Genomic DNA, 25,550 nt, shown 5'->3' with positions numbered 1-25,550 from the left:
CAAAATCATATCAAAGGTCTAATTGATTGTAAAAATTGGCGGGCATAAGCGGTGGATTTTGGTTTACCAGGGGCAATTCCAAATTTCAAATGCACACGTTGTCATAAAAAGGGGGCTCATTTCATTTGCATGGTGCTCGTGATGAATTCCGATCTCAATAATTGACAATTAAAGGCATTAACAACGTTTGCTAACAGAGAAACTTGACTTCTAAAGGTCGGCGCTTACGTAGGCATGCGCTTGTACATCTAATTTCTCCATTTAGCTTTATAACTCGTACGCTATCGGTGAACTTTGCGCACTTGTGGCAAATAAATATAGTTAAAAGGATTGGTACATATCAAATACTATAGATAAGATATGCTTTACACTTTCAAGATTTTTTAAGTGATACTCTAGGATACCTGCAGTTTCTTTTATTGTTTGCGCTTTCACCTGCCCCTTATCAATGAACAAGTCTGAACAAAATCAAGTCTTACCATCAACTTAAGCTTATACCTGCAACTATTACTTATGAAAACACTACCTGAGTACCAGAAATTCGTTGTAAGAATATCTGACCTACAATAAATACAAAAATTTTGAGCTGGTAAAATTTTAAAAGAGTAAATTCCGGCGAAAATATTTTCAGACACACTTTTGAAATTTCAGAGAATCAAATTTCCAAAAACTTTTGAGCATTCTTTTGGATGTTTAAAAGAAAGCCACATCAAATTATTTATTCACCCATATTTTAAAGTCGTTATTGAACTCTTGAAAAAATTACTGATGATGTGACAACGCTAAAAAACAATGAATATCGAACTGGCTAAAGTTCTAAGTTTCTCATAAAAATGTTTCTGTTTCTCATAAAAATGTTTCTATATTAACTAACCAACTCAAGCGATTGTACATTGAACATGTGTGGTTGAATCAAAAACGTTTGGAGTGAAAAGCCTTCGTACAGATAAATTTTCGGACAACGATATTTTTTTAAAGTTTTACACGCCGATATTTCTTTTCTTAAAGGCATTGAGTCATGATAAAATGGATTGGGTATACCCAAAGTGCTAAAATCCGCCGAGTCACGATTTTCATGACTGCGATGGTATTGGTTGACCTCAAACTGGTCACATTAACTCACCTCGTACTGATTAATAAAACAGTTTCTATCAATAGCAAGTTGTCAACAACGGATGCCAGTATCACATGAAACAGCAACGATCACGCTTAAACTAAACGACCCCCTATAGACAAGGCCTATTTACCATGACTCAATGCCTTTAAGTATTCCAATATTAAGAAATTAAGAAAATTAAAATTAAGTCAATTGGTCAAAATTAAGAAATTCTAAATATCTGTTAGACGCGCAGAGGTTTAACAGCAGTTAATGCCACCAGGGAGGAGCATGGGTTTGGGTCACTTGACATGTCGTGCTGAGTGGCACGATCTTCCAGTCACATGGTGATCTAACCTCTAGAAAGTCAAGATTAAAGTTTCAAGCGTTGTTTTCTTGGATTTATATTACTTTTGGGAAACCCAGTTCAATTGGATTTCAGTTTTCGTTATTAGCCGTGCGGCTACCTTGGATTAGGATTTCGTTCATTTCAATTGTAAAGTGAAGTGGTTTTACCAGAGACACAGTTGAACTACGAAGTATAAAGTGGCCTAGCGACTCGTGCTGACGTGGTTACTCGATCTGCCTTGGTGAGAAAGTTCCGTTTATTACCGTTGCTTTCGACTTTCCGTTGTGATATTGTTTATTTTCTGTCGATAACGAACATAATCGTACTTTCGTATCTTGCTGTTGTTGTTCTTTTTTTTTTTTTTCCAACCGGAGTTGACGCCATCTTTTCGCACGATGGGAGATAGTGAACCATCCACCCCGCTGGGCAAGGTGTCGAAGGAAACAGACGCCATGAGCAGGCAAGAATCAATGGATAAATTTAATGCTCTTGAAAACACTGTAAGGCAAATGTTCGGTATGATTAGAGATATGGCTAATAACCAGCAGCAAGTGTCTGTGTCTGGAAATTCAGCAGGCCTTTCACAGTCAGTTTCAGGTATGTCTGTTGATAATGTCAACCCGCCACCTGAAAGCCAGGAGCATCCTGCGTCTGCCCCTTCGTTTTTGAAAGTGATTCCTCCTCCTCAGTGTTCATCTTTGCCTGCTCAGGGCCCTAGCATGGTTTTTGATAACCCAACCTGCTCAGTAGATGTTGAGCCTATTAATATGGTGCCTCAGTCTGCAGCAAACACACAGGTCGCATGCTCTGTGTCTACTGCTGTGCAGCCAGTGCCAGGTTATTTGGTTTCAAAAATTCAGGCAGGTCAATATGTAGACTTTAATTTACTCCGGCCTAACAATTTGAAGAAGCTGCCAACTGAGGAGCCTAGTCAATTCCAACTGTCCAAGCTGCTTCGTTCTGATCTGCAAAATATAACCACATTTGCAGATTGGTCTGAAGCATGGGCAGTCTATGTGGGAGTTTTGGCAAAGGATGCCACAGCAAATATTTCCAGCCTCATTAGCTATTTTCTGTTGCTTTCCACAGCGTCTAGGGATGTCCCAGGGTCTGGTTGGCTTGAATATGATGCAGCTTTTCGTAAACAGGTAGTGAACAATCCTTCAGAAAATTGGGGGGAGGTTATTCCTACCCTTTGGATGACAACCGTTCTAAGCCAAGGCTCACTGAAGAACAGCATAAGAGAGGGAAATAGCATGACTGCTTCAAAGAGCTCTCTCCCCTGTTTTAAGTGGAATGATGGTGAATGCACAATGGCACGCTGTCGTTATGCTCATAATGTTTGTTCTGTTTGTCGTGGTGCCCACAAAAAGAAAAACTGTCAAACACAGGTTCCATGTCTTCCCCCAGCGGTATCTGAATCTAATTTTAGTGGCGGGCCAGCACCACAAGGTTCACGCAAGAGAGCCCACCCCAAGTGACTCTACCCACTGGAATTACTTACTGTTGACAGGAATTTATATTCGCTGCCATTGCCTCTTGCCATATCACCACTTAATTATTATTTTTGGAATTTACTGCTGTCTAACTATGATTATCAAGATAAACAATGGCTTTTACGTGGCCTCCGCTTTGGTTTTGATATCGGTACTTCCGATGGTGTACTCAAATCAGCAACTAGAAATTGCCTGAGTGCATCTACTCAACCACATATTATTACTAATTATCTCCAAGAAGAAACAGACTTTGGTACTATGTTAGGCCCACTAGATGTGCCTCCTTATTCAGATTTGCATATAAATCGTTTTGGAGTTATTCCTAAAAGTACCCCTGGCACTTTTCGCTTAATTACAGATTTATCTTTTCCACGCCATTGTAGCGTTAACGACTTGATACCTGACTCGCAAGCAGAGGTCTCATATACAGGTATTCCAGAGGCTATTGACTTGATAATGCCACTGGGAAAAGGGGCACTGCTTGCAAAATTCGACATACGCCGTGCTTATAGGTTGCTACCAGTTAAATCTCAGCAGCGCCATATGCTTGGTATGCAATGGCAGGGTAAATTCTACATTGATTTAGCACTACCGTTTGGTCTTCGCTCTGCTCCAAAGATTTTTACCCGTTTCGCTGATGCCTTGCAATTTTTATTGGAGAACGAGGTGTGTGTCTCAAACCTTCAACATTATTTGGATGATTTTTTCTTAGTTGGTCCTCCAAATTCCAATATTTGTAAGCGACATCTCGAGGCATGTTTCTCGCTTTGTGAGACATTGGGTGTCCCCATCGCTCAGGATAAAACAGAGGGTCCTTCAACTTGCATTACTTATTTAGGTTTCAAGCTTGATTCTGTTAAACAAGAATTGCAGTTGCCTCAAGAAAAACTTGTCCAAGTTCGTGCTAAGCTTTCTGTTTGGAAAAATCGCAAAACTGGAAAAAAGCGTGAATTACTCTCGTTAATTGGCCTTTTGCAGCATTGTTGCCAGGCAATTGTGTTAGGAAGGCCCTTTCTCAGACGTTTAATTGATCGTGCTCATTCTGTGTCGGAATTTCATCATTTTGTTAAACTGTCATGCTGGGAACAAGATGATATTAAATGGTGGTTTAAGCTCCTACAATCTTGGAATGGCAAAAGCTTATTTTTTTTTCCTACTTGGGAAAATGCACCGAAAATATCTGTGACTTCTGATGCTGCAGGCAGCATCGGTTTTGCAGCCATTTATGAGACTCATTGGTTTGCAGGCGTTTGGCCAATTGAGGCTTTATCTATCAATATTGCTTCAAAAGAGCTGATCCCTATCGTTCTTTCGGCCCATATTTGGGGAAATACTTGGTCCAGGAAGCGCATAGCTTTTCGCTGTGATAACATGGCTGTAGTCCTCTTATTAAGACAAGGCAGTTGTAAGGACCGCCACTTGGCTTTCTTGCTGAGGGAGTTGACAATACTAGCCATTTTGCATTCATTTACATTTACTGCAATACATATTCCTGGTGCCCGTAATGAACAAGCTGATGCATTGTCACGTTCTGATTTTCAGGCTTTCTTTCGAGCTGTCCCAACTGCGGATACAAGTTCCATCGCAATCCCAGAGGGTCTCCTTCAGCATCTGCTGTTTCCACCTTGGACGAGTCATGGCAAACACTCCTAGCACAGTCACTGTCAGTAAATACCAGGAAAACCTATTCGTCTGCTCAAAAGCAATTTATTACCTTTTGCCAGCAAAATGAATTTTTACACGACAATGGTTCTCCCTGTCCTGCTTCTGAGCTTACACTGCTGCGTTTTATTGGCAAAGCTGGCAAAACGTGTCAAGCTTCAACTCTGAAAGTTTATCTCGCCGCTGTTCGAGCTTTACATATAGCGGAAGGATACCCGGATCCTTTACAAAACCTTCATCGTATTCCTTTAGTTGTAAGAGGATTGCGAAGAGTGAAAAGCTCAAATGCCGCAGCAACTAAGCTTCCAATTACCGCCTTGATTTTACATACCATCAAAGTGCAGTTAGATTTGACAAAATTTGACGATGCTATGCTTTGGGCTGCATGTTGTACTGCCTTTTTCGGGTTCTTAAGGGCAGCCGAATTTACTGTCCCTTCAAACCATTTTTCAGAAGGGTTGCATTTATCTCTTGATAAGATATCTGTAGACAAGATGCCTGTTCCATCAGTTGTATCTATTGCATTGTCCAGGTCCAAGACAGATCAGTTTGGCAAAGGTTGCTCAATTTTACTTGCCCGTTCTGACTCTGTTTTATGTCCAGTAACAGCCCTTATGACATATATTCGTCTTCGTGGAGAAAGGTCTGGTCCACTGTTCCTGTTTTCGAATGGTGCCTTCTTGACTAAGAATAGACTTAACAGTTGGCTACAGAAATCTTTATTATCAGCTGGCTGGAATGGTCGTTTCACGCTGCACAGCTTTCGTGTAGGGGCTGCTTCTACGGCTGCCTCTTTAGGCTTCCCTGAATATCTGATAAAGGCACTTGGTCGCTGGTCAAGTGAGGCCTATCAAGTTTATATCAAGCTTTCGCAAACTCGCTTAATAACTGCTTCAAGATGTCTGGCATCAGCCTCTACTTTAAGTAGTGGTTAACTTTGGTGGGCAAAGACATTTTATTTCGATTAATTGTTATGTTCCCTAATATGTTCTGTTCAAGACTATTTTACCCTTTGTCAATTTGCTGGTTCAGTTTTTTGTTGTTGTTCAAAATTCACTTATTGAAGTGATGTAGCTTTTTTTTTTTCTTCGTGTTTCTGACATAGCATTTTCACTATTTTAATTACTTGGACTACTTAATTACCAGTGGCTCAGTGCCGTTTCGTTTTCTGGCCTTTAGGCCATTGTTTTATTTAACTTTAATATTTTGGTGTGATCGCCGTTGGCTCATTGCCGACTTTTTCTGGCCTTTGGCCAACGTTTCTCATTCCATATTTTAATGGTGTTTGGCAAAATGCTGGTGGCCCACGGCCGTTTGTTTTATGCTTTATTTAAGTTTAAAATTTGACGTAAACGCTGTTGGCTTACTGCCGATTTTTTCTGGCCTTTAGCCGCTGTTTTCATTCCATGTTTTAATGTTGTTTGGCAAAACTGCCGGTGGCTCAGTGCCGTTTGTTTTATGCTTTATTTAAGTTTAAAATTTGGCGTAAACGCCGTTGGCTTTCTGCCGATTTTTTCTGGCCTTTAGCCGATGTTTTCATTCCATATTTTAATGGTGTTTGGCAAAATGCTGGTGGCCCACGGCCGTTTGTTTTATGCTTTATTTAAGTTTAAAATTTGACGTAAACGCTGTTGGCTTACTGCCGATTTTTTCTGGCCTTTAGCCGATGTTTTCATTCCATGTTTTAATGTTGTTTGGCAAAAATGCCGGTGGCTCAGCGCCGTTTGTTTTATGGCCTTTTGGGCCATTGCTTTATTTAACTTTAAAAACTTGACGTAAACGCCGTTGGCTTACTGCCGATTTCTTTTTTTTTTTTCTGGCCTTTGGCCAACGTTTACATTCCATATTTTGATGTTGTTTGGCGAAAATGCCGGTGGCTCAGTGCCGTTTGTTTTATGCTTTATTTATGTTTAAAATTCGGCGTAAACGCCGTTGGCTTTTCTGCCGATTTTTTCTGGCCTTTGGCCGATGTTTTCATTCCATATTTTAATGGTGTTTGGCGAAAATGCCGGTGGCTCAGTGCCGTTTGTTTTATGCTTTATTTATGTTTAAAAATTTGACGTAAACGCTGTTGGCTTACTGCCGATTTTTTCTGGCCTTTAGCCGATGTTTTCATTCCATGTTTTAATATTGTTTGGCAAAAATGCCGGTGGCTCAGTGCCGTTTGTTTTTATGGCCTTTTAGGCCGTTGCTTTATTTAACTTTATAATTTGGCGTAAACGCCGTTGGCTTTCTGCCGATTTGTCTGGCCTTTGGCCGATGTTTTCATTCCATATTTTAATGGTGTTTGGCATCAATGCCGGTGGCTCAGTGCCGTTTGTTTTATGCTTTATTTATGTTTAATATTTGGCATAAACGCCGTTGGCTTTCTGCCGATTTTTTCTGGCCTTTGGCCGATGTTTTCATTCCATATTTTAATATTGTTTGGCAAAAATGCCGGTGGCTCAGTGCCGTTTGTTTTTTATGGCCTTTTAGGCCGTTGCTTTATTTAACTTTATAATTTGGCGTAAACGCCGTTGGCTTTCTGCCGATTTTTTCTGGCCTTTGGCCGATGTTTTCATTCCATATTTTGATGTTGTTTGGCGAAAATGCCGGTGGCTCAGTGCCGTTTGTTTTATGCTTTATTTATGTTTAAAATTTGGCGTAAACGCCGTTGGCTTTCTGCCGATTTTTTCTGGCCTTTGGCCGATGTTTTCATTCCATATTTTGATGTTGTTTGGCGAAAATGCCGGTGGCCCAGAGCCGTTTGTTAGTTCAGTTAGGATATGCTAAATTTATGGTTGGTGATTGGTGGGTACACTATGTGTCCTTTGGCCGGAAATATTTTCCCTGTTACAATCACCGCCCATAAAAGGTATAATTGTTCAGGCAGTTTAAGGGCTGATGCATTGTTCGCCCACTTCCTGATGTTGATCTATGTCCCTCCCTGGTGAAGTATTAAATATCTGTTAGACGCGCAGAGGTTTAACAGCAGTTAATGCCACCAGGGAGGAGCATGGGTTTGGGTCACTTGACATGTCGTGCTGAGTGGCACGATCTTCCAGTCACATGGTGATCTAACCTCTAGAAAGTCAAGATTAAAGTTTCAAGCGTTGTTTTCTTGGATTTATATTACCCGCCCTCCTCCCCTTCCCTATTTTCTTTCTTTCCTTCATATGTTTCCTAATTTTTTTTTTTTTCCTCTCTCTCTTTTCCCGCGGTTCTTTTGCCGTGGGACAGGTGCATTAGCCGGAAATATTTTCCCTGTTACAATCACCGCCCATAAAAGGTATAATTGTTCAGGCAGTTTAAGGGCTGATGCATTGTTCGCCCACTTCCTGATGTTGATCTATGTCCCTCCCTGGTGAAGTATTAAACATAAATTTTTGTACCCTGAGTACCAGACTCACTAAAAAATAAAATAGAGAGTCTGGTCTAGTGCGCTCCATTCTCGTTCTGGTGAACTTACTTGAAAGAACTGTAGTCTATTTAACAGACTAGGTCTGTGAAACAAGACTGTTGGATAAATAACAAAGATACTCAGAAGTCAGAGGAGTTTTGGGAAATCTTAAAGCAAATGTATTAAATTGTGTGCACTTTCAAAGTCTACTTCCTCACTGTGAAGGCAGCGTGCGTAGACACCGCGGCGGTTAGAATCATCACGTTGGAAGTTCATCACAGCAAAAATGGCCAATACGACAAGCGAAGCCCCGTATGCCGGGTGAAATATTAGCTATAACTGATTTACTTGTGTTTGGCGTTGTTTGTTTTCGGCGCCTTGCGGTGTTTCTTATTTAATGCATTTCACTACAAGGCCTAATTTCTTTGCATGGGAGGCACAGCCTGAAATATCAGAGACTTTCCGAAGGTGGCAATATGACGAAGGTGTCTCCTCTCTACAAACAAGGCTTTCAATGCAGTTCTGTGTTAAGTTCCACAACATGCGGAAAATATTCTTCGAGTACAGTTTTAACAGCATCTTCAAACTCAATCGTTAAGGTCGCTAGCATATATTTATGTTGTGTTTTGTTCAATGTTTTACACCAGAGCTACGTTTATTGTTTCGCTGTGACCTTTGAACGTACAGAAATCTGTACAATCGCTCCTGATTGGTTAATATCAGCACACCAGAACGAGAATGGGGCGCACTAGACCAGACTCTCTATTTTATTTCATATATAGTGAGTCTGGTACCCAGGGTAAGATTTTTGATGCAGTCACACTTTGGTACTCTATTATGATGTCTTCATCTTCCTCAGAGTCACCACGATCAATTGATGTCCCCTGGGAAATCTTCACAACAAATTTTGAGTGATTTATAAAGGGCTTCTAAGGCACACAAGTAAATATTTACGTGGACGGTATTTCAAGCCCACAATCTTAACGTCATCACACCCGTCAAGAGACCCACTCAATGCATATGTTTTCTTTGTTGAAATCAGGGGCTTATGAGGGGGCATTGATAGAGAGAGGGGGCTTTTTTTAAAATTTTTGCTCGATAAGGGGGGCTTAATAGAGAAGGGGGCTTAAAAAAGAGGGGGGTTAAGAGAACTTTTACGGTGTTTCTCAGCGTACTTTGACATTGTTCTCGCCGAATAGCGGGCAAAATTGTTTATTAAATGGGGCATTTTTGATTGGTGGAAGTACCGTTATTCTCTGGATATTCATGACTAATCTCCATTCAACCTGAAGTAGTTTGATCTTCAATATTAGCTTCTCAAAATCCCCAGCTTCGCAGCATTGTCTTATTTTTTCCTGAATTTCGTGATACTCTATATTTTCACCAAAACCAGCATATCGAAGGGCAACAAAATAAGTCAAAACAATTATCACTAAAGCATTTTTAAGTTACTAGAATTTCACTTAATTGTGATATTTTATTCTAAAAATCTTGAATACCAAGACGCTACGCTACTGCAACCCACCCCCTATTCCCTCTCCACCCCCATTCCATGTCCGTCCCATCCTCTACTCCCTCTCAATCTCATCCATTAACCCCCTATTCCCTCTCTATTCCACCCCCATCCCCACTCAGTCCCATCCCCTATTCCCTCTCCAACCCATCTCCATCCTCTATTCCCTCTCCATTCCACTCCCTATTCCCTCTCAATCCCATCCATTATTCCCGCCCCATCCCATCCCCTATTCCCTCTCCATTCCACCCCCTATTCCCTCTCAATCCCATCCTTTATTCCCTCTCCATCCCATTTCCATCCCCTATCCCCACTCAATTCCATCCCCTATTCTCTCCTCATCCCATCTCCATCCCCTATCCCCTCTCAATCCCATCCCCTATTCCCTCTCCATTCCACTCCCTATTCCTTCTCAATCCCATCCTTTATTCCTTTTCCATCCCATCCCCTATCCCCTCTTTATTCCACCCCTTTTTCCCTCTCAATCCCATCCTTTATTCCCTCCCCATTCCATCCCCTATTCCCTCTCCATTCCACCCCCTATTCTCTCCCAATCCCATCCTTAATTCCCTCTCCATTCCATCCCCTACTCCCTCTCTGTCCCATCCTCATCTCCTATTCCCTCTCCATCCCATCCCCTATTACCCTTCCACCTCATCTCCATCCTCTATTCCCTCTCCATTCCACCCCCTATTCTCTCTTAATCCCATCCTTTACACCCTCTCCATCCCATTTCTATGCCATATCCCCTCTCAATCGCATCCCCTATTCCCTCTCCATCCCATTTCCATCCCCTATCCCCACTCAATCCCATCCCCTATTCCCTCTCAATCCCATTTCCATCCTCTATCCCCTCTCAATTCCATCTCCTATTCTCTCTCCACCTCATCTCCATCCTCTATTCCCTCTCCATTCCACCTCCTACTCCCCCTCAATCCCATCCTTTACTCCCTCTCCAACCCATCTCCATTCCCTATCCCCTCTCCATCCCATCCCCTATTACCCCTCCACCCCATCCCCATCCCCTATTCCCTCCCCATTCCACCCCCTATTCCCTCTCAATCCCATCCTTTATTCCCTCTCCATCCCATTTCCGTCCCCTATCCCCACTCAATCCCATCCCCTATTGTCTCCTCATCCCATCTCCATCCCCGATCCCCTCTCAATCCCATCCCCTATTCCCTCTCCATTCCACTCCCTATTCCTTCTCAATCCCATCCTTTATTCCTTTTCCATCCCATCCCCTATCCCCTCTTCATTCCACCCCTTTTCCCTCTCAATCCCATTCTTTATTCCCTCCCCATCCCATCCCCTATTCCCTTTCCATTCCACTCCCTATTCCCTCTCAATCCCATCCATTATTCCCGCCCCATCCCATCCCATCCCCTATTCCCTCTCCATTCCACCCCCTATTCCCTCTCAATCCCATCCTTTATTCCCTCTCCATCCCATTTCCATCCCCTATCCCCACTCAATCCCATCCCCTATTCTCTCCACATCCCATCTCCATCCCCTATCCCCTCTCAATCCCATCCCCTATTCCCTCTCCATTCCACTCCCTATTCCTTCTCAATCCCATCCTTTATTCCTTTTCCATCCCATCCCCTATCCCCTCTTCATTCCACCCCTTTTCCCTCTCAATACCATCCTTTATTCACTCCCCATTCCATCCCCTATTCCCTCTCCATTCCACCCCCTATTCTCTCTCAATCCCATCCTTAATTCCCTCTCCATTCCACCCCCTACTCCCTCTCTGTCCCATCCTCATCTCCTATTCCCTCTCCATCCCATCCCCTATTACCCCTCCACCTCATCTCCATCCTCTATTCCCTCTCCATTCCACCCCCCATTCCCTCTCAATCCCATCCTTCATTCCCTCTCCACCCAATCCCCTATTCCCTCTCCACCCAATTCCCATCCCATATTCCTTCTCCATCCCAGCCTCTATCTAGCACTAATTTCTCTAAAATCTTTGGACGACGATTAATGCTCTGGTCAAAATCTTCCTACAATTACTGGGTTTTTTCTAGTTTTTCTATTTATCTAGTTTTGACTTACCACGCTTGCCTGAGTCAAGAAAATGTTCTGTAAATCTTTTTGTGAAAAACCATAATATCAGAAGATAAGTCTTATCATCAACATCATCAGGACCGTAGCCGGATAGGCCATTGGTGCACCCAATTCTTAACACTCGCACGCCATTTGTTCCTGTCCAGAGCCAGATGGTAACATTCTACACCTTTGAGGTTGCTCCAATCCTTGATAAATCCTTGATATCAATCTGCCATATCCGTACCGGCATTTCCTAATTCCTGTTACCGTCACAATTTCCTTACATTAAAGCCTTCGTTCATGCATCACGTCTGACTTGATGGCCAAAGAAATTAAGCTTCCTTCTCTGAACTACTTGCATTAATCGCTCAGGCCTTTTAACATTAAAGATGCTTGCAATTTGTTCCCAGATGTAATCATTTGTCTTATGCTCTTTTCATGACACGCCAAGAAGTCTTCTGTAGCACTTCATTTCAAAGGCATCAAGGTTTTATCAACCGTGTTTTAACCAAATTTTGTTAAATAGTGTGGCAAACAAAAATCATGTTTCGTCTAGTAATATTTGATGATGTTTTATACTGATATCTTCGAAACAGTGCCTCCTTGTTGAATGAAAATGGAAATGTGCCACACAGGCGCCGTAATGTGTTGATTCATGCTACTTTGTATTGGACAGTAGCCCATATTACGCGCTTGCTCGCGGCATCCAGATTTCAGAACAAATAAAAAAGAGACAATATATAATTAAATCGATGCTCGATCACGAAAAGGTTCATACATCATTTGAGTTAATTGTTGAAATTGGTAGTATAAGTTTCTGGTTTACAAATCACGTGTTATGAGAATAGAAAGGACAAGATCACGTTGCCGATATACCAAACGATATTGCTCTAAGGCACTGAATCTCGTAAGAGAAAAATAATGCAATTTTCGAAACAATGCTGGTGTTAGTCATCCATTCAGCTCAGTCAAAAACGCATTGAATGCGAGTCAAAAAGACTAGGAGCAGGCACCATGATTAGGCCCATTAAGAACAGAGCAAAACAGCACATCTAATATAGAAGTGCAATCTTATGGCAATCGCTCTACAGATAAGGCCTTCTCGTATGGCTCATGGCCAAGTTTCCGTGTTGTTGACCTTTCGGAAGAAAACATACCAGAATCAAATCTGATAACATCTTATACTGCCTCGCCCTTTTAGTGACTAATTTATAAGCAAATTACAAAGACGCCTTGAAGAATTCGATTTGGCTGGTGTGTGATCTTAGCCTTTTTCTTAAATATCACATTCACTTTTAAGGATTTATTTTCGAAGGATCAAAAGCTGATCGTTAATGCATCTTTTACACACGCTCAAAAAATAAGCTAACAATAATTTCTACATATATTTATATATATATTCTAAACGTAAATTGGTACATATAATTCAACGACTCAGTTCGAATCAAAATTTGCCTTACACCTAAAATGAAACACTAGTCTCATAAAGTGCATTAGACAATATGAAACAAATCTGAATGTAGACTCCTACTATATAATTGACATTCTTCGTAATCTAAATTTTCTATGAAAATGAAGAACAGTTTTTAAATGTTGACGGAACATGTCTCACTGTGGAACTCGTCGTCATCCCAGTCATCACTATCATCAATATCATCATCTTCGAATATTGGCATCTCTATTTCCCCACGTTTTCCTGAGGTAGGGAAACAAGAAGAAGTTAGAAATAACAAAGAGAGAAGAAGAAGCATCTTTATTAGATAAAGGGAGTTAAGCGAGTTTTCGAACGACGAAAAAATTTCCCCATTGACAAATGAATGTAAAACTTGAATCTTTACCTCCAGTCTGTGCAAAGACCTCCACTTCACAGAGGGTGAGGTATTCTGTTACCCTCAAAGCGACGTACACATAGCGACCTTGCATTGGTTTGGAGCAGGCGATTTCGGCTGTCTTCCCTTGTCCAATTGCGGGCACACGATATGCACAGCTGCAAATACAAAGAGCGATCTCAATAAGTTGGAAATGTTCGGGACCCCCGCACCACAATTAGAGTTCTAGCATAGCAATCAAAAGTACTGCAAAAGATATCTTAGCTGCTCGTCAGTCCTTGGACTGGTCTAATGTCTTTTGGCAATAGAGAATATATCATCAAATTCAGATTAAAACAACCAAATTTATAGGTTCATTAGGTTGGTGGTACTTTGCCGCTAATAAAAGATTAGCTTGAAAGGAAAACTGGAAATCAGGAATGACATAGCAAATTCGCAAAACTCTCTTAAAATAAGAAAATGTCGATAAGCATTCATTCCCCAATTCAATATGCTCACATTTCAATAAGCATAAATTAGGATACATTTCAAGCCACATCATTGCCTTTTGCACAACGATGCATAAATACGATTTTAAGTATTTGCTCTTCCAGCATAGGTTTTCCTCGCAATTCTTTAAAAAATTATAAATCAATTATAAAATACGTTATCTGGAAATCATAATAGAAAAATTACCGTGGGTTCCCCATTGGGTTGTTATCAAGATTCCCAACTCTGATGTCGATGTTTCTCAACCTGTTGCCACAACAATCGCCTCTGTTGGTGAGTCGCACTTTGCGTACCTGTAACAATTATTGACACACTTAACAATTGACTTGCTTTGAAAGGCAAACTTGAAAAAGGAAAGCCAAATTAATGACGGGTATGACGCAATAACAATAATCAGCCATGCTACACAGATGGCTACCATTTCATGAAATATTATGGTAAATTAACGACTTGCACTTTTCGAAGCAAAATAATTACCCAGAGAATGTTCTTGAAAGCAGACAAAAAACAACCGGAGCATTTTAAAGATGATGTTGGCTTTAGGGTAAAGACAGCCGAACATATAAGTATAAACATTTTTAGAATGGAAGATACAGTTGAAGCTCAGAAGAAAGTTAAAACAAGGGTGATAAGGCTCAGACCGTAAAAGGGCAGGTGAATAAAATCAAAGCAAATGTTATTATCCGTCTGTACAGTAACCCATCATAGCACTGCAAGATGGTATTAAATTACCTTATATTTGGGGTTTCCAAGATCAACCCTCCACCAAGGAGTTCCCTGTCTGGAAGTGTGGGTACATGATCGGCCATTCCATTGGCTGTTCTTATTACCATCCACAGCCCGGCTTGCTGCACCGCCGGCGGCCGTTGAAGACTGTTTAGTTGGTCGTCCTCGTGCAATGTTTCCTGGAAATGAGGACAGGGTTGCTTAGCTAAAATTATTCAATATAATTCGTGAAAATGATGGCAGTGAAAAAGAGTAAAGAAAAAGTGTTATGACATTGGCTTGAAAGATTTCATGAATATCACAAAATATCTTAGCTTTTGGACGAAATTAGGTCTTTAATATCTTTAAAATTCATGATACTTGGATAACATGATTGCATTTAGGTCGCTGAAAAGAAGACAAAGAGATGCGAAGACAAGAAGGCAAGAAAACAAGAAGACAAAAAGCAAAAAAAGGGAAGAAGATAAGGATACAAGATACGAAAAAGACAAGAAGACAAACGACAAAAAGACAAGAAGAAAAAAGGGCAAGAAGACAAAAAGACAAGAAGAAAAAAAAGGAAGAAGACAGGAGGAGAAAAAAAGACAAAGTAACAAGATAACAAAAAGACAAGAAGAGAAGAAGACAAAATAACTAGTTGACAAGAAGAAAAAAGGCAAGAAGACAAAGATAAAAGCACAAAAGCAGAAAGAAGACAAAAAGACAAGTTAACAAGAATACAAGAAGACAAAATGACAAGAACGAAAGAAGACAAGATTACAAAATAACAAAATGACAAGAAGACAAGAAACAAGAATACAAAATGACAAGAATGCAAGAAGAAAAAAAGCAAGAGAACACCTGCTCGAGTACGAAGAAAACAACGTTACTGATAGGCGATAGAAGGCTAGAATGATCGGCAAGTATAGCTGCATTACCTGTCATTTTTATTGGTTTGGCTCCTGAAAACAAAAACCAAAACAAAACGTTAAAATTGGTGAACCTCTTCAACTTCAAATTAGAAATGAAAGTTGGAAAACTACATCAATGGAGTGTCGCTACAGGATCTGTAAATATATTTAGGTATAATCCGAATGATTGTTATCTCATCAAACCTTAAGCAAGTATGGGCCAGCTAGTAAGACGAGATCTCATTTTGATAGATCATCAATATGACCCTCGCAAAATAAATCAATTAGAAAAAAGTTCGAACCTCCTCTGTTGATGAAAGTGCTAACCCAGTTGGTGTTTCTGTTCCTGCTTTTCATGCCGAATTCGCAAAAGCAGCTCTTGTGCGTTTTGCTATCAACAGTTGCTCCGTTAGCAAGCTGTCCTTTGTATCTTCGATTCAGACATTGCTTATAGCAGATCTCCTTATTTGCAAAGCTTCCTATTCTCTGCTCTGCGCCTCCAACTCCGTCACCAACAGTCCAACTTGCAGGTGATGCTGGTGATTCAAGCGAAGTTATTATCAAAGTGCTTAAGAAAAAATTACCGTATGAGCCATTAGCCGACCAGTTGACTTAAAAAGGCAAGAAAATCTTTTTTAACTGTCTAGTAGAGTTTCGATAACAAACTTTAAAAACTAAAGAAAATCTCATTGCACATTTCATAAAATTTTAAAGCATAAAAATGTGAACAATTAAAAGGTGAGCGTTCTAGCAAACCGAAGAAAAAGGGTTGATGTCAAAAGAGAAATGAAAAACGTAGAATATAATTGAATAGACAGAAAAAAGAGTGCAAGGGAAATTCATCAATCAAGAAAAGACTTTCGATCGAAGAAAGGAGAGATATCAAAATATCTAGCAGCTATTACTTTCAATATACATTTTGGCCTGCAACATGCATGATCGAGCCCATTTTAAAAGGATCACGATAAGAAAACAATATACTTTTAACTCATCCAAAAAAGAAGATGATATTTCAAAGCATATGTAAATTCATCTGAAGGAATAGTACATAATAAAAATTGAAAAAAATTAAAAACAAAATGGAAAGAAATTGAATAAATATGTTAACAAATTGAAACAAATTAAAATTTTAAGGCTTTTACTTTGTATTATGTATTTTTGATAAGTTACATTTTTTTCTTTCAAACAGGGCCCTTATTGATAACAATACTCGTAGTATTGACAAGGTTTTACCCATAAATATTCCTCTTATTATTATTATTATCAACAATCTTGATTTAAAAAGAGGCAGGCTTACCTCCACCTTGAAGAACATAAACCTCGACTTCACATAGAGTCAGCCATTCACGGACTCTCAGTTTGACATAGACAAAACGGCCAGTCTTTGGTTGTGGACAGATTAAGGCTTTTGTTTGGCCCTTTCCGAAAGCAGGAGCATGAAAGACACACCTGGAAACAAGAGGTAAAGAAGTTTTTAAAAGAAAGCACAAAGGTATCAGATAGAAGTAAAGATATCACTCAGCTGCAACTAGAGACAGTGCCGGGGAAACGAGAGTGTTACTAAATTCAAATCCCGTTAGTTGGAATATGCATGGGTTCCTACAACCTCAAATATTCACGGAAAGGCAAACAAAGGTGAATTTTTTGAAATGAATTTAAGCCTCTGAAGTTACTTTCCGTAGGGGCTATGATATAAACAGTAATAGCTAGAAATTGACTCACAAAGCGTTTGCATTTGGGTTGCCATCAACATTTCCGATACGAATTTCAATCTGTCGAAGTCTATTGCCACAGCAATCACCTCTGTTGGTCAACTGAACTTTCTTTACTTGCTTTGGACTGCCCAAATCAACTCTCCACCATGGGTTACTGTCCCGATTTGTGTGGGTACATGAGCCTCCACCCCACTGAGAATTCCTGTTTCCATCAACAGCCCTTGAGGATACACCACCAAAGCCGGTTGATGATTGGCGAGTTGGTTTACCACGTGCAACATTACCTTAAAAGGAAAACCAAAACTTCACAAAATAAAGAGATTAAAAAGCTTATCTACAATTTATGCTCTGCTGTTTTCTGAATCGTGAAAATTCCATTTTGCGATGCCAATAATGTATAAATTAAAGGGAACAAGAAGAAAATGCAAACATACTGATTATACGTCAGAGCCAAAAATAAAAAAAGTTCTGAGACAATTTTCGAAAGTGTTACATACCACTTAGTTTTGGAGGCTTCTTGACGCCAGCTGGAATGAAAACGTAAATTGATTGATAAGGGACGTAAATTGATAAAACAATAGCTTTGTTTACGAGATGGCGTCATGTGTTCACGGGTGTTCAGTCTGATTTCATCATTAAAATCAGGTGGCTGTTTTAAGATATCAAATGCTTTCTAATAGAACAATTTGTTCATCACACAAGGTAGATTGATAAATTTGACAACGGCGCAGAATCTTATGTTTACAGAGCCTTTAGCTGTATATAATGCTGGAAAAACAATACATAAAATCGATTCCTCATTCAAAAGATGAAGTTGAGTTTCGAAAATGAAATGGAAATAAAAAATTAAATGAGCTTTTTGCTTACCCGTAGATGCACCTGGGACTGAAAAGTAAAAGATCGAAAAAGCTTATTAAATATAACCAAACAACAAAGAAAGATGAGAAAACAAAATGTATCAGAAAGCAAAATCGTTTATGAAAAAAATTGTATGATAATTAATGAGTGAATTTGCAAAATGAATAACTATGCTGCATGCGTATTGATAAGAAAGAAAATTGTCAGCGATTGTCAGTTAACATTACACTTTATCACGTCATTTTCAGTTGGTTTAGTGTATTGAGATTCAAGATCATACCCGCTTATATTTGGAAGTAAATGATATATGGGACAGATGAGTTCAAAATCAGGAATTTCATAAAAGCTACAGGCTATAGACATTTACTCGCAACATCTTGTGGGTTTTATGTTTGGTTGTCATTATGCCTGCAAATCTGAATATATTTCCATGAATGAACTTTCACAACAATATGCTAAGGACACGGCCCACTGCAAAAACATACTTCGTTTAATGAACGTGCTGGTCCAATGTTGGGCGCTGTTTCTTCCTTTCATTCCATATTCACAGTAGCAATTCTTGCCAGTTTTTGTATCAACAGTTACTCCATTAGCAAGCTTTCCGTTCTTTTTCCTGCCGCTGCATTTGGCATAGCACTCTTCCTTGTTTGCAAAGACACCAATCTTCTCCTCGCTGCCACCTGATCCATCACCTCTGGTCCATTGTGGTGGTCCAACTACAAAAACACGTTTTCTTTAGAAAAGACACCAAAACAGCGGCTTGTACCAAAAGAACGTGTGTTTACATATTTTCGAGCTTATTAATCATTCACAAACTAATTGAACAAACATTGAACTTATTTCATCTAGATAAACTAAGAATTTTGTTTCGTTTCTATGATAACTATCATCTAGAAACACATACATTAAACAATTTAGTGGCAATTCTGCCTTACATGAATTTGCCCGTAGTATTTCACACCGTGTCTTTTCTTAGCTTGAAGCAGGTACCTCTTAACATGCCATCTAAAACGCCAGTAGGCAAGGAAACGAAGGTCATCTTAACTAATTCTTACCTCCATCTGGGAACTTGGGAGCTGGGAGTGGTGCTGCGATTAAACAAAAACTGATTTAATACTTGATCCATTGTCATAAAATTTTAAAAATAACTTTTCTTTCATTAAATTACTGCATCGGTGAAGCAAATAGCATTGCATTCTTACCAAAAGCAAAAACTCAGTTAAATACAAAAATGTCTAGAATGAATAAAAAAAGTTTACATCGACAGGATATTCCTGTATCAGAGTTCAATAGCACGTTTTGGATGACCGCTCCAGACCAGCATATCCGAATTAAAGGAACACGAGAGCATTATGCTAGCAGAGGTCTGCTAGAAAAAGCCACTATGTAAAAATATAGAGTCAGGGTACGCTTAAAGGCTAGAATACAGGAAGGCTGAAATTATGAAAAACAACGTTAAATGACCATCTGAAATAACTCTATAGATCACCCATAAATGTGCAAATTCAGCACAATCTGCTCCAAATTGGCTGAAACAGAGCTATTGAAAACATGATTATTTTAGGATTACTGAGCAATAGGACTTTATTTATGTCAAATGTTGTTGGATTGAACGTTGCCTTAAAGATTAGACTATTGTCAAATTTTCTTTCAGAAAACTCAAAAATTCTGGTTAAACATGCTATTTTGTTACAGCACTGTTGAAATGAAAATATAAGTGCAACTAGAGTTCGCATCCAAGAATTGACAATTTTTAACAATAATAAAAAGGCAAAGATTCATAAAGACGCTAATCCAAATTACCTATTGTCTTGCAATTGCCCCACTTTCTGTCTTTGTCGTAATTTGCTGTAGTTGCGCACCATGGTTTATTGTGATTGACCTTGGTGCATGCGCTGTACATCTTTCCTTTGTATCTGAATGGGAACACACATTTGGCACCACCAGCATTTCCACCAAATGTGCCAACTGAAAAACAAGGAATGTAAATATTTTAAGAAGCCGTCGCTATTAAGAGTGAAACTAAGGAAACTATGGACAAACACGTTAGAATCGAATTTATATGAGGTTAAGTCACAGGTTTAAATGGAAAAGCAATTTTTTAGAATTTGAGATCACGAATAAAAGGGCCGTTTGTAGGCATCAACTTCTTTTTATAGTCAATATAGCAAATTTTTCTATCTAAAGCAACTGCTGTTCAAAAATTAAAAGCAAAAACTGAGAAAAAACTTGGTCACTTAGCTCAACAAAAGGATGACCGTGGAGAGGTTGGTAAGAAAATATTACTTACTTGGAGAAGATTTCGGCTTAGGTTGAGCTGGACAAAGAAATACAGAACAAATAATGAATTGAAAGATAATATTAAATGAAATTACGTGCAAGAGAAAACAGTAAATATCTATATTTAGATATTTTATAAATAATTTGTGTCAAAAGTGTTTTACGGAAGTGTGTCGCGCCGTTCATTGGCTTACCCGAACAAAGGGATAAATATATATTTCATTTAGCTCTAATTCTTAGACAAAAAAGTTTAGAACCAAATTGGAAAGTCAAGAACATATTTTGCTATCTTTACGATGAGAGTAGGTAACTCAAACAACATTAATATAAAATATGCTGCACTTTGTCGTCAATTAAGTTGAAACGTTGTTAATACAGGGAGAAATCTAAGTCAAACCTCGTTTGATAAATGTGCTCCTCCATGACTTGTTTTTGTTCCTCGCTTTCATGCCGTATTCACAATAACAGACCTTTTGTGTTTTGCTATCAACAGTGACTCCATTAGCCAGTTGACCGTTTCTCTTTCTCACGCTGCATTTGGCATAACAGATTTCCTTGTTTGCGAAGGTACCGATCTTCTCCTCACTGCCGCCAGTGCCATCGCCAATAGTCCATTGCGCAGGCAACACTAAATAAGACAATACATCAAGACAAATTAGTAAGCAATGCTCTTTTCAGAGTAATTGAAAGGAAATTTCAATAGGAAGGCCCATCTACACAGCATCTGCACTCTACCAAAAATCCTGAAAATCAAATTATCTAAGGAGAAAACCTTTGCTTGGATATCGTATAGACAAATGCAAGCATGAATTTTTCGGAATTTCAGTCTCATTTAAAAGGATTCTTCGAAATGAGGACGAAAACGGATAAAAGAAGACGACGTGAAGAAATGCTTACCTCCAGATGGCAATACGGGAGCGTTTGCTGGAATATAATATACAGTTGATTAAGTGATTTAGTGAATGGAAATGTGAAAAGTAATCGATAAATGCTTTCTATAAAATTTGGGTTCTATAAAATGTGAAATGTTAACGATAATGCTTTCTATAAAATTTGGGTTCAGTAAAATTACTTTTGAATACAGCATGATAGTTGACAGCGTACTTTAAACTATACTCGAATATCATTTACTGCATAATAGTAAAGCATTCCATCCATGACCACCTTATTTCTACAAATAAACGATTATAATCTCATTGAACATCAAATCTATCCAAAAATTCAGCAGAAATAAAAATTGTTTATTATACGGTAAATTATTTTCAATTCATTACTCGCAAACTTACATTTGACAGCGAAAACTTCAGCTTCACAAAGAGTAAGCCATTCTTGAACCCTCAACGCAACATAAACAAACTTTCCAATCTTTGGAGATGAGCATTGAATATCCTTTGTTTGACCTTTGGTGAAACCAGCTGGGTGGAAAGCACACCTTTAAGAAGAAAACACAATCAAATGAAACATTTACTTAAAAAATTATCGAATTGTCAAGTCAATTAATGTATTCAAAACTATTAAATATCAATAAGAACTTACATCTCTATGACGGATGACGGAAGGACTATATACATATTTCAAGATAGCTCAAATATGATTTGACAAGCTAAAAAAAGAAAAAGCCAAGAGACGTTTGCTTGAAAATGTTGTCGTCTGATGACAAGTGATAACAAGTGATGTTAAGTGATGATAAGTGATGACAAGTGATAAAGTGTGATTTCATGTGATGTCGAGTAATGTCAAGTGATGAAAGATGACGTCAAGTGATGACAGATGACGTCAAGTGATGACAGATGACGTCAAGTGATGACAGATGACGTCAAGTGATGACAGATGACGTCAAGTGATGACCGATGATGTTGTATGATGTCAAGGATATTACTCGACATCACGAAAGGATAAACGTTCCACAGCAAATACTCACAATGGATTAGCATTTGGGTTATTGTCAACATTTCCAACTCTAATTTCAATCTGCCTGAGCCTGTTCCAGCAGCAGTCACCTCGGGTTGTAAGCCTGACCTTGTAGACCTGTTGTTGAGATCCAAGATCGACTCTCCACCATGGTTTCCTGTCACGGTTTGTATGAGTGCATGATCTACCACCCCATTGCGAATTTCTGTTGCCGTCTACAGCTCTTGAGGCTACACCGCCGAATCCTGTAGAAGACTGTTTTGTGGGTTTGCCTCTCGCAATATTACCTGTATTCAAAATTGTAATGGATATTAAACTTTGAAAATATAGTGTTTACAAAAAAACATTCAAAGCAATAGAATTAGCAGGGATGAAAACATTGCTAGACATTAGGAAAATATCTTCTTGTGTCGTAGGAAATTTTATTGCCAAAAAATAGTTAGGTGACAATATCAAGAACAAATAAGAATTTCAAGGTATACCTGTCAGTGGGGGAGGAGGAGGCAGCGCTTTTCCACCTGCAAATGGATAAATTCATACATCAATTAGATATGTTAAGGTATAAAAATGACGAAATCAACCTATTGCAGCTGTCACATAGAAAAGGTCTCATTTTCTATGTCGCGGGGTTATGGAATAATCGCCAGACACATTGCCATCACTAATAACCTTATAAAAATTATTCCCGAGTTTATAGCAACACGCAAGGTGAAATCTTAACCACTAGGGAAATCGAAATGCCTTAGGTTTAATGAAATGACAAAATTGACAAAACTGCAAACGGCGTCGTTCCTATAAAAACGATGGTATAAAAAGTTGGAGAATCATCATGAAAATGTTTGAATGCCTTGACACAATACAAAGAATTAACCATTTCAGCATAACCAATTACTATAAAAAGTTGATATTGCGTATTTCGAAAAGATGTTTAGCGAGCAAAATACATGCCTCCTCGAATAGCGAATACTTCAACCTCACACAGAGTGAGCCATTCTTGCACCCTCAGAGCGACAAACACATAGCGACCTTGCTTGGGTGGTGTACAAGAAAGTTCTTGTGTTTGACCCTGGCCGATTGCACCAGGGAAGAATGTGCATCTGCAAAGAAGGACAATCGAATAAATATAAAAAATCAATGACTGGACAAATGCACTTTAGTTTCTTTGCATGTGACTCATGCAAAAGATCATCACCAATGCAATGCAGAACAAGTGGTGATTGTGCCATGTTCTTATTTATACAGAAAACAACAGCAACACCCTCATACTTACAATTGATTAGCATTCGGGTTGTTGTCGGCCATTCCGACTCTGATCTCAATTTGCCTCAGCCTGTTTCCACAACAATCACCTCTGTTTGTAAGCTTCACTTTAGCAACTTTCTGAATGGATTTCAAATCAACTCTCCACCAGGGCTTTTTATCTCGGTTAGTGTGGGTACATGATGCCCCTCCCCATTGTGGGTTCTTGTTTCCATCAACAGCCCTTGAGGCTACACCGCCGAAGCCAGTTGAAGATTGCTTGGTTGGTTTGCCTCGAGCAATGTTTCCTAAAATTAATAGTGACTCGTTAATTTTAATCAAGAACATTATTTTTCTAAGTTTACTTTTTTATGCTCGTGCCATTAAAGCAAGCATCTGTAAGCGTCAGAAGAACAGGCAATTAGACATGTCAAATATTGAATCTAAACATTTTAGCAAAGATAAGGTTACGATAAACGTTTTCTGGATAAAAACATCAATTATTCGATTATTTTACATCAGAGTAGCCGAACTTTTAAGGCAAACAATGATACCAAATTTGAAACTAACAGAAATTTTGAAAATGGGGAATATTGAATCTAAGCATTTTAGCAAAGATAAGGTTACGATAAACGTTTTCTGGATAAAAACATCAATTTTTCGATTATTTTACATCAGAGTAGCCGAACTTTCAAGGCAAACAATAATACCAAACTTGAAACTAACAGAAATTTTGAAAATGGGGAAAATCACATGTAAGCCAAGGTTTCCATAATTTCTTTATCAAAACTTTTTGTTGAGGACCGAAAATATCTTGACCTGTTAAGCCGATTATCGTTGCTTTGCAGTTGTGGTCGCATGTCTCATTGACAATATCACATTGCACATCCATGTATCCCATGTACGACTGTGTTTATTTAAACAGGCTTATTGATCTCAAAGCTTCAAGTGGCTTCACCTGGATTACACTGCGGTTTACGAGTGTACCTTGCGAGTGCGATCAGTAAAATCCCGTCTTTTACGGACTTGCAATTCCTCTACATACAAGTACGAGAAAAGCTAACCAAGGAACCAATCGAATGGCTCAAAAATTTGCACACGGCCACGACAGATGTCGGGTAATCAAAGAGTGTCTCAAAATTTTTGTATTTGCTCTGGTCCGTCTTTTATCGCCAAATATGAGGAAAGAAAAATTGTTTGCCAATTTTTGACAGGGTATAGTTTCAAGGGAAGGAGGTATTTGAAAAGTTTGAGACACACTTTGGAAGCTAAGGATCTGCGCTTTCTGCTGATATAAGTCAGATTTCGATACCGCAAACCCAAGTTACAAAATAGCTTTCGAAGGTGGTACACTCACTTAAGAAATCAATTTGCCTGGAAAGTATCATTTTACAATATTTGCCAATTATTTTGACATGGTTGGAATCACCACATTCTTGTGCATCGAATGATTTATAGTTTAATCTGATTCCGTTAATAGTTTGGCTTTTAGGGAGAGAAAACTAAATATTGTGTCAAAAACGTTTACCGTAACCTCAAAGCAGCGAAGAGACAATATAATTTAATACTTTTTTTGCTTATTTTACAATGTAACTACCGTCGTTAAGTGGAATTTGTGAGTTGATAGTAACAGGAATTATTTTTTGTATTCCATTATCTATGAAACCATTACTTTCTTTGTAATGGTAAATCATTTATGTGAAAATGCTTCGCCAGAAATAAGTAGTTTCTTTGGACTGCCAACTTTCTTTGGACTGCCAACACCTTCAATAATTACAAAGAGGCTCACGATTTGAACTGTTCTGAGTAGACAAAAATGACGAGCGACCTTACCTGTCATTGGTGGTTCTGGCGGAACTGGTTTTCCCTCTGAAAATTGAAAGATTTTTTAAAAGACAGCGAAGTTTTAAGGTCTACATTAAGCTATCATTTAAGCCTACTCATTAATTTTGGAAGCAAACATTCTGTGTTGAAATATAGCAAAGCGAATTCTTGCAGTATATTACCTTACATGGTTTTTAAAAAAAATAGCATTTGAACGAGCAGCTCTCAGTGCAAAGGTTCTG

General features: G+C 38.9%; 2 protein-coding genes across 4 annotated transcripts in view; one reads left to right on the top strand and one right to left on the bottom strand.

The window, feature by feature from the left end:
* Positions 1–1,336: 1,336 nt before the first annotated feature.
* Positions 1,337–7,961, top strand: LOC135685877 (uncharacterized). The gene is made up of 2 exons (XM_065201968.2): positions 1,337–2,042; positions 4,484–7,961. Exons 1-2 carry the CDS (start codon positions 1,841–1,843, stop codon positions 5,536–5,538), a joined length of 1,257 nt encoding a protein of 418 aa, XP_065058040.2. The 5' UTR covers positions 1,337–1,840; the 3' UTR covers positions 5,539–7,961.
* Positions 7,962–12,286: 4,325 nt separating this feature from the next.
* The window catches only part of LOC135680930 (uncharacterized), a 55,555-nt gene continuing 42,291 nt past the window's right edge, over positions 12,287–25,550 (bottom strand). For all 3 annotated transcript variants that reach the window (XM_089113802.1, XM_089113801.1, XM_089113803.1), the window contains exons 75-96: positions 25,318–25,353; positions 23,516–23,792; positions 23,194–23,342; positions 22,728–22,763; positions 22,256–22,532; positions 21,621–21,766; positions 21,232–21,258; positions 20,732–20,962; positions 20,345–20,371; positions 19,858–20,022; positions 19,110–19,142; positions 18,540–18,770; positions 18,064–18,081; positions 17,694–17,723; positions 17,204–17,480; positions 16,779–16,930; positions 15,784–16,017; positions 15,509–15,532; positions 14,598–14,770; positions 14,052–14,158; positions 13,386–13,534; positions 12,287–13,243 (exon numbers count right to left, since the gene is read on the bottom strand). In XM_089113802.1, the coding sequence (XP_088969928.1) occupies positions 13,134–13,243; positions 13,386–13,534; positions 14,052–14,158; positions 14,598–14,770; positions 15,509–15,532; positions 15,784–16,017; positions 16,779–16,930; positions 17,204–17,480; positions 17,694–17,723; positions 18,064–18,081; positions 18,540–18,770; positions 19,110–19,142; positions 19,858–20,022; positions 20,345–20,371; positions 20,732–20,962; positions 21,232–21,258; positions 21,621–21,766; positions 22,256–22,532; positions 22,728–22,763; positions 23,194–23,342; positions 23,516–23,792; positions 25,318–25,353 (2,909 nt within the window). In that variant the 3' untranslated portion in view covers positions 12,287–13,133. The remainder of the gene's footprint in view (positions 13,244–13,385; positions 13,535–14,051; positions 14,159–14,597; positions 14,771–15,508; positions 15,533–15,783; positions 16,018–16,778; positions 16,931–17,203; positions 17,481–17,693; positions 17,724–18,063; positions 18,082–18,539; positions 18,771–19,109; positions 19,143–19,857; positions 20,023–20,344; positions 20,372–20,731; positions 20,963–21,231; positions 21,259–21,620; positions 21,767–22,255; positions 22,533–22,727; positions 22,764–23,193; positions 23,343–23,515; positions 23,793–25,317; positions 25,354–25,550) is intronic.

The sequence above is a fragment of the Rhopilema esculentum genome, chromosome 18, assembly GCF_057945365.1.
Source record: "Rhopilema esculentum isolate cy_ngs chromosome 18, ASM5794536v1, whole genome shotgun sequence".
In the NCBI taxonomy this organism is placed as follows: Eukaryota; Metazoa; Cnidaria; class Scyphozoa; order Rhizostomeae; family Rhizostomatidae; genus Rhopilema; species Rhopilema esculentum.
The sequence above is the reverse complement of the archived record's forward strand: the minus strand, read 5'-3'. Positions and strand labels throughout refer to the sequence as shown.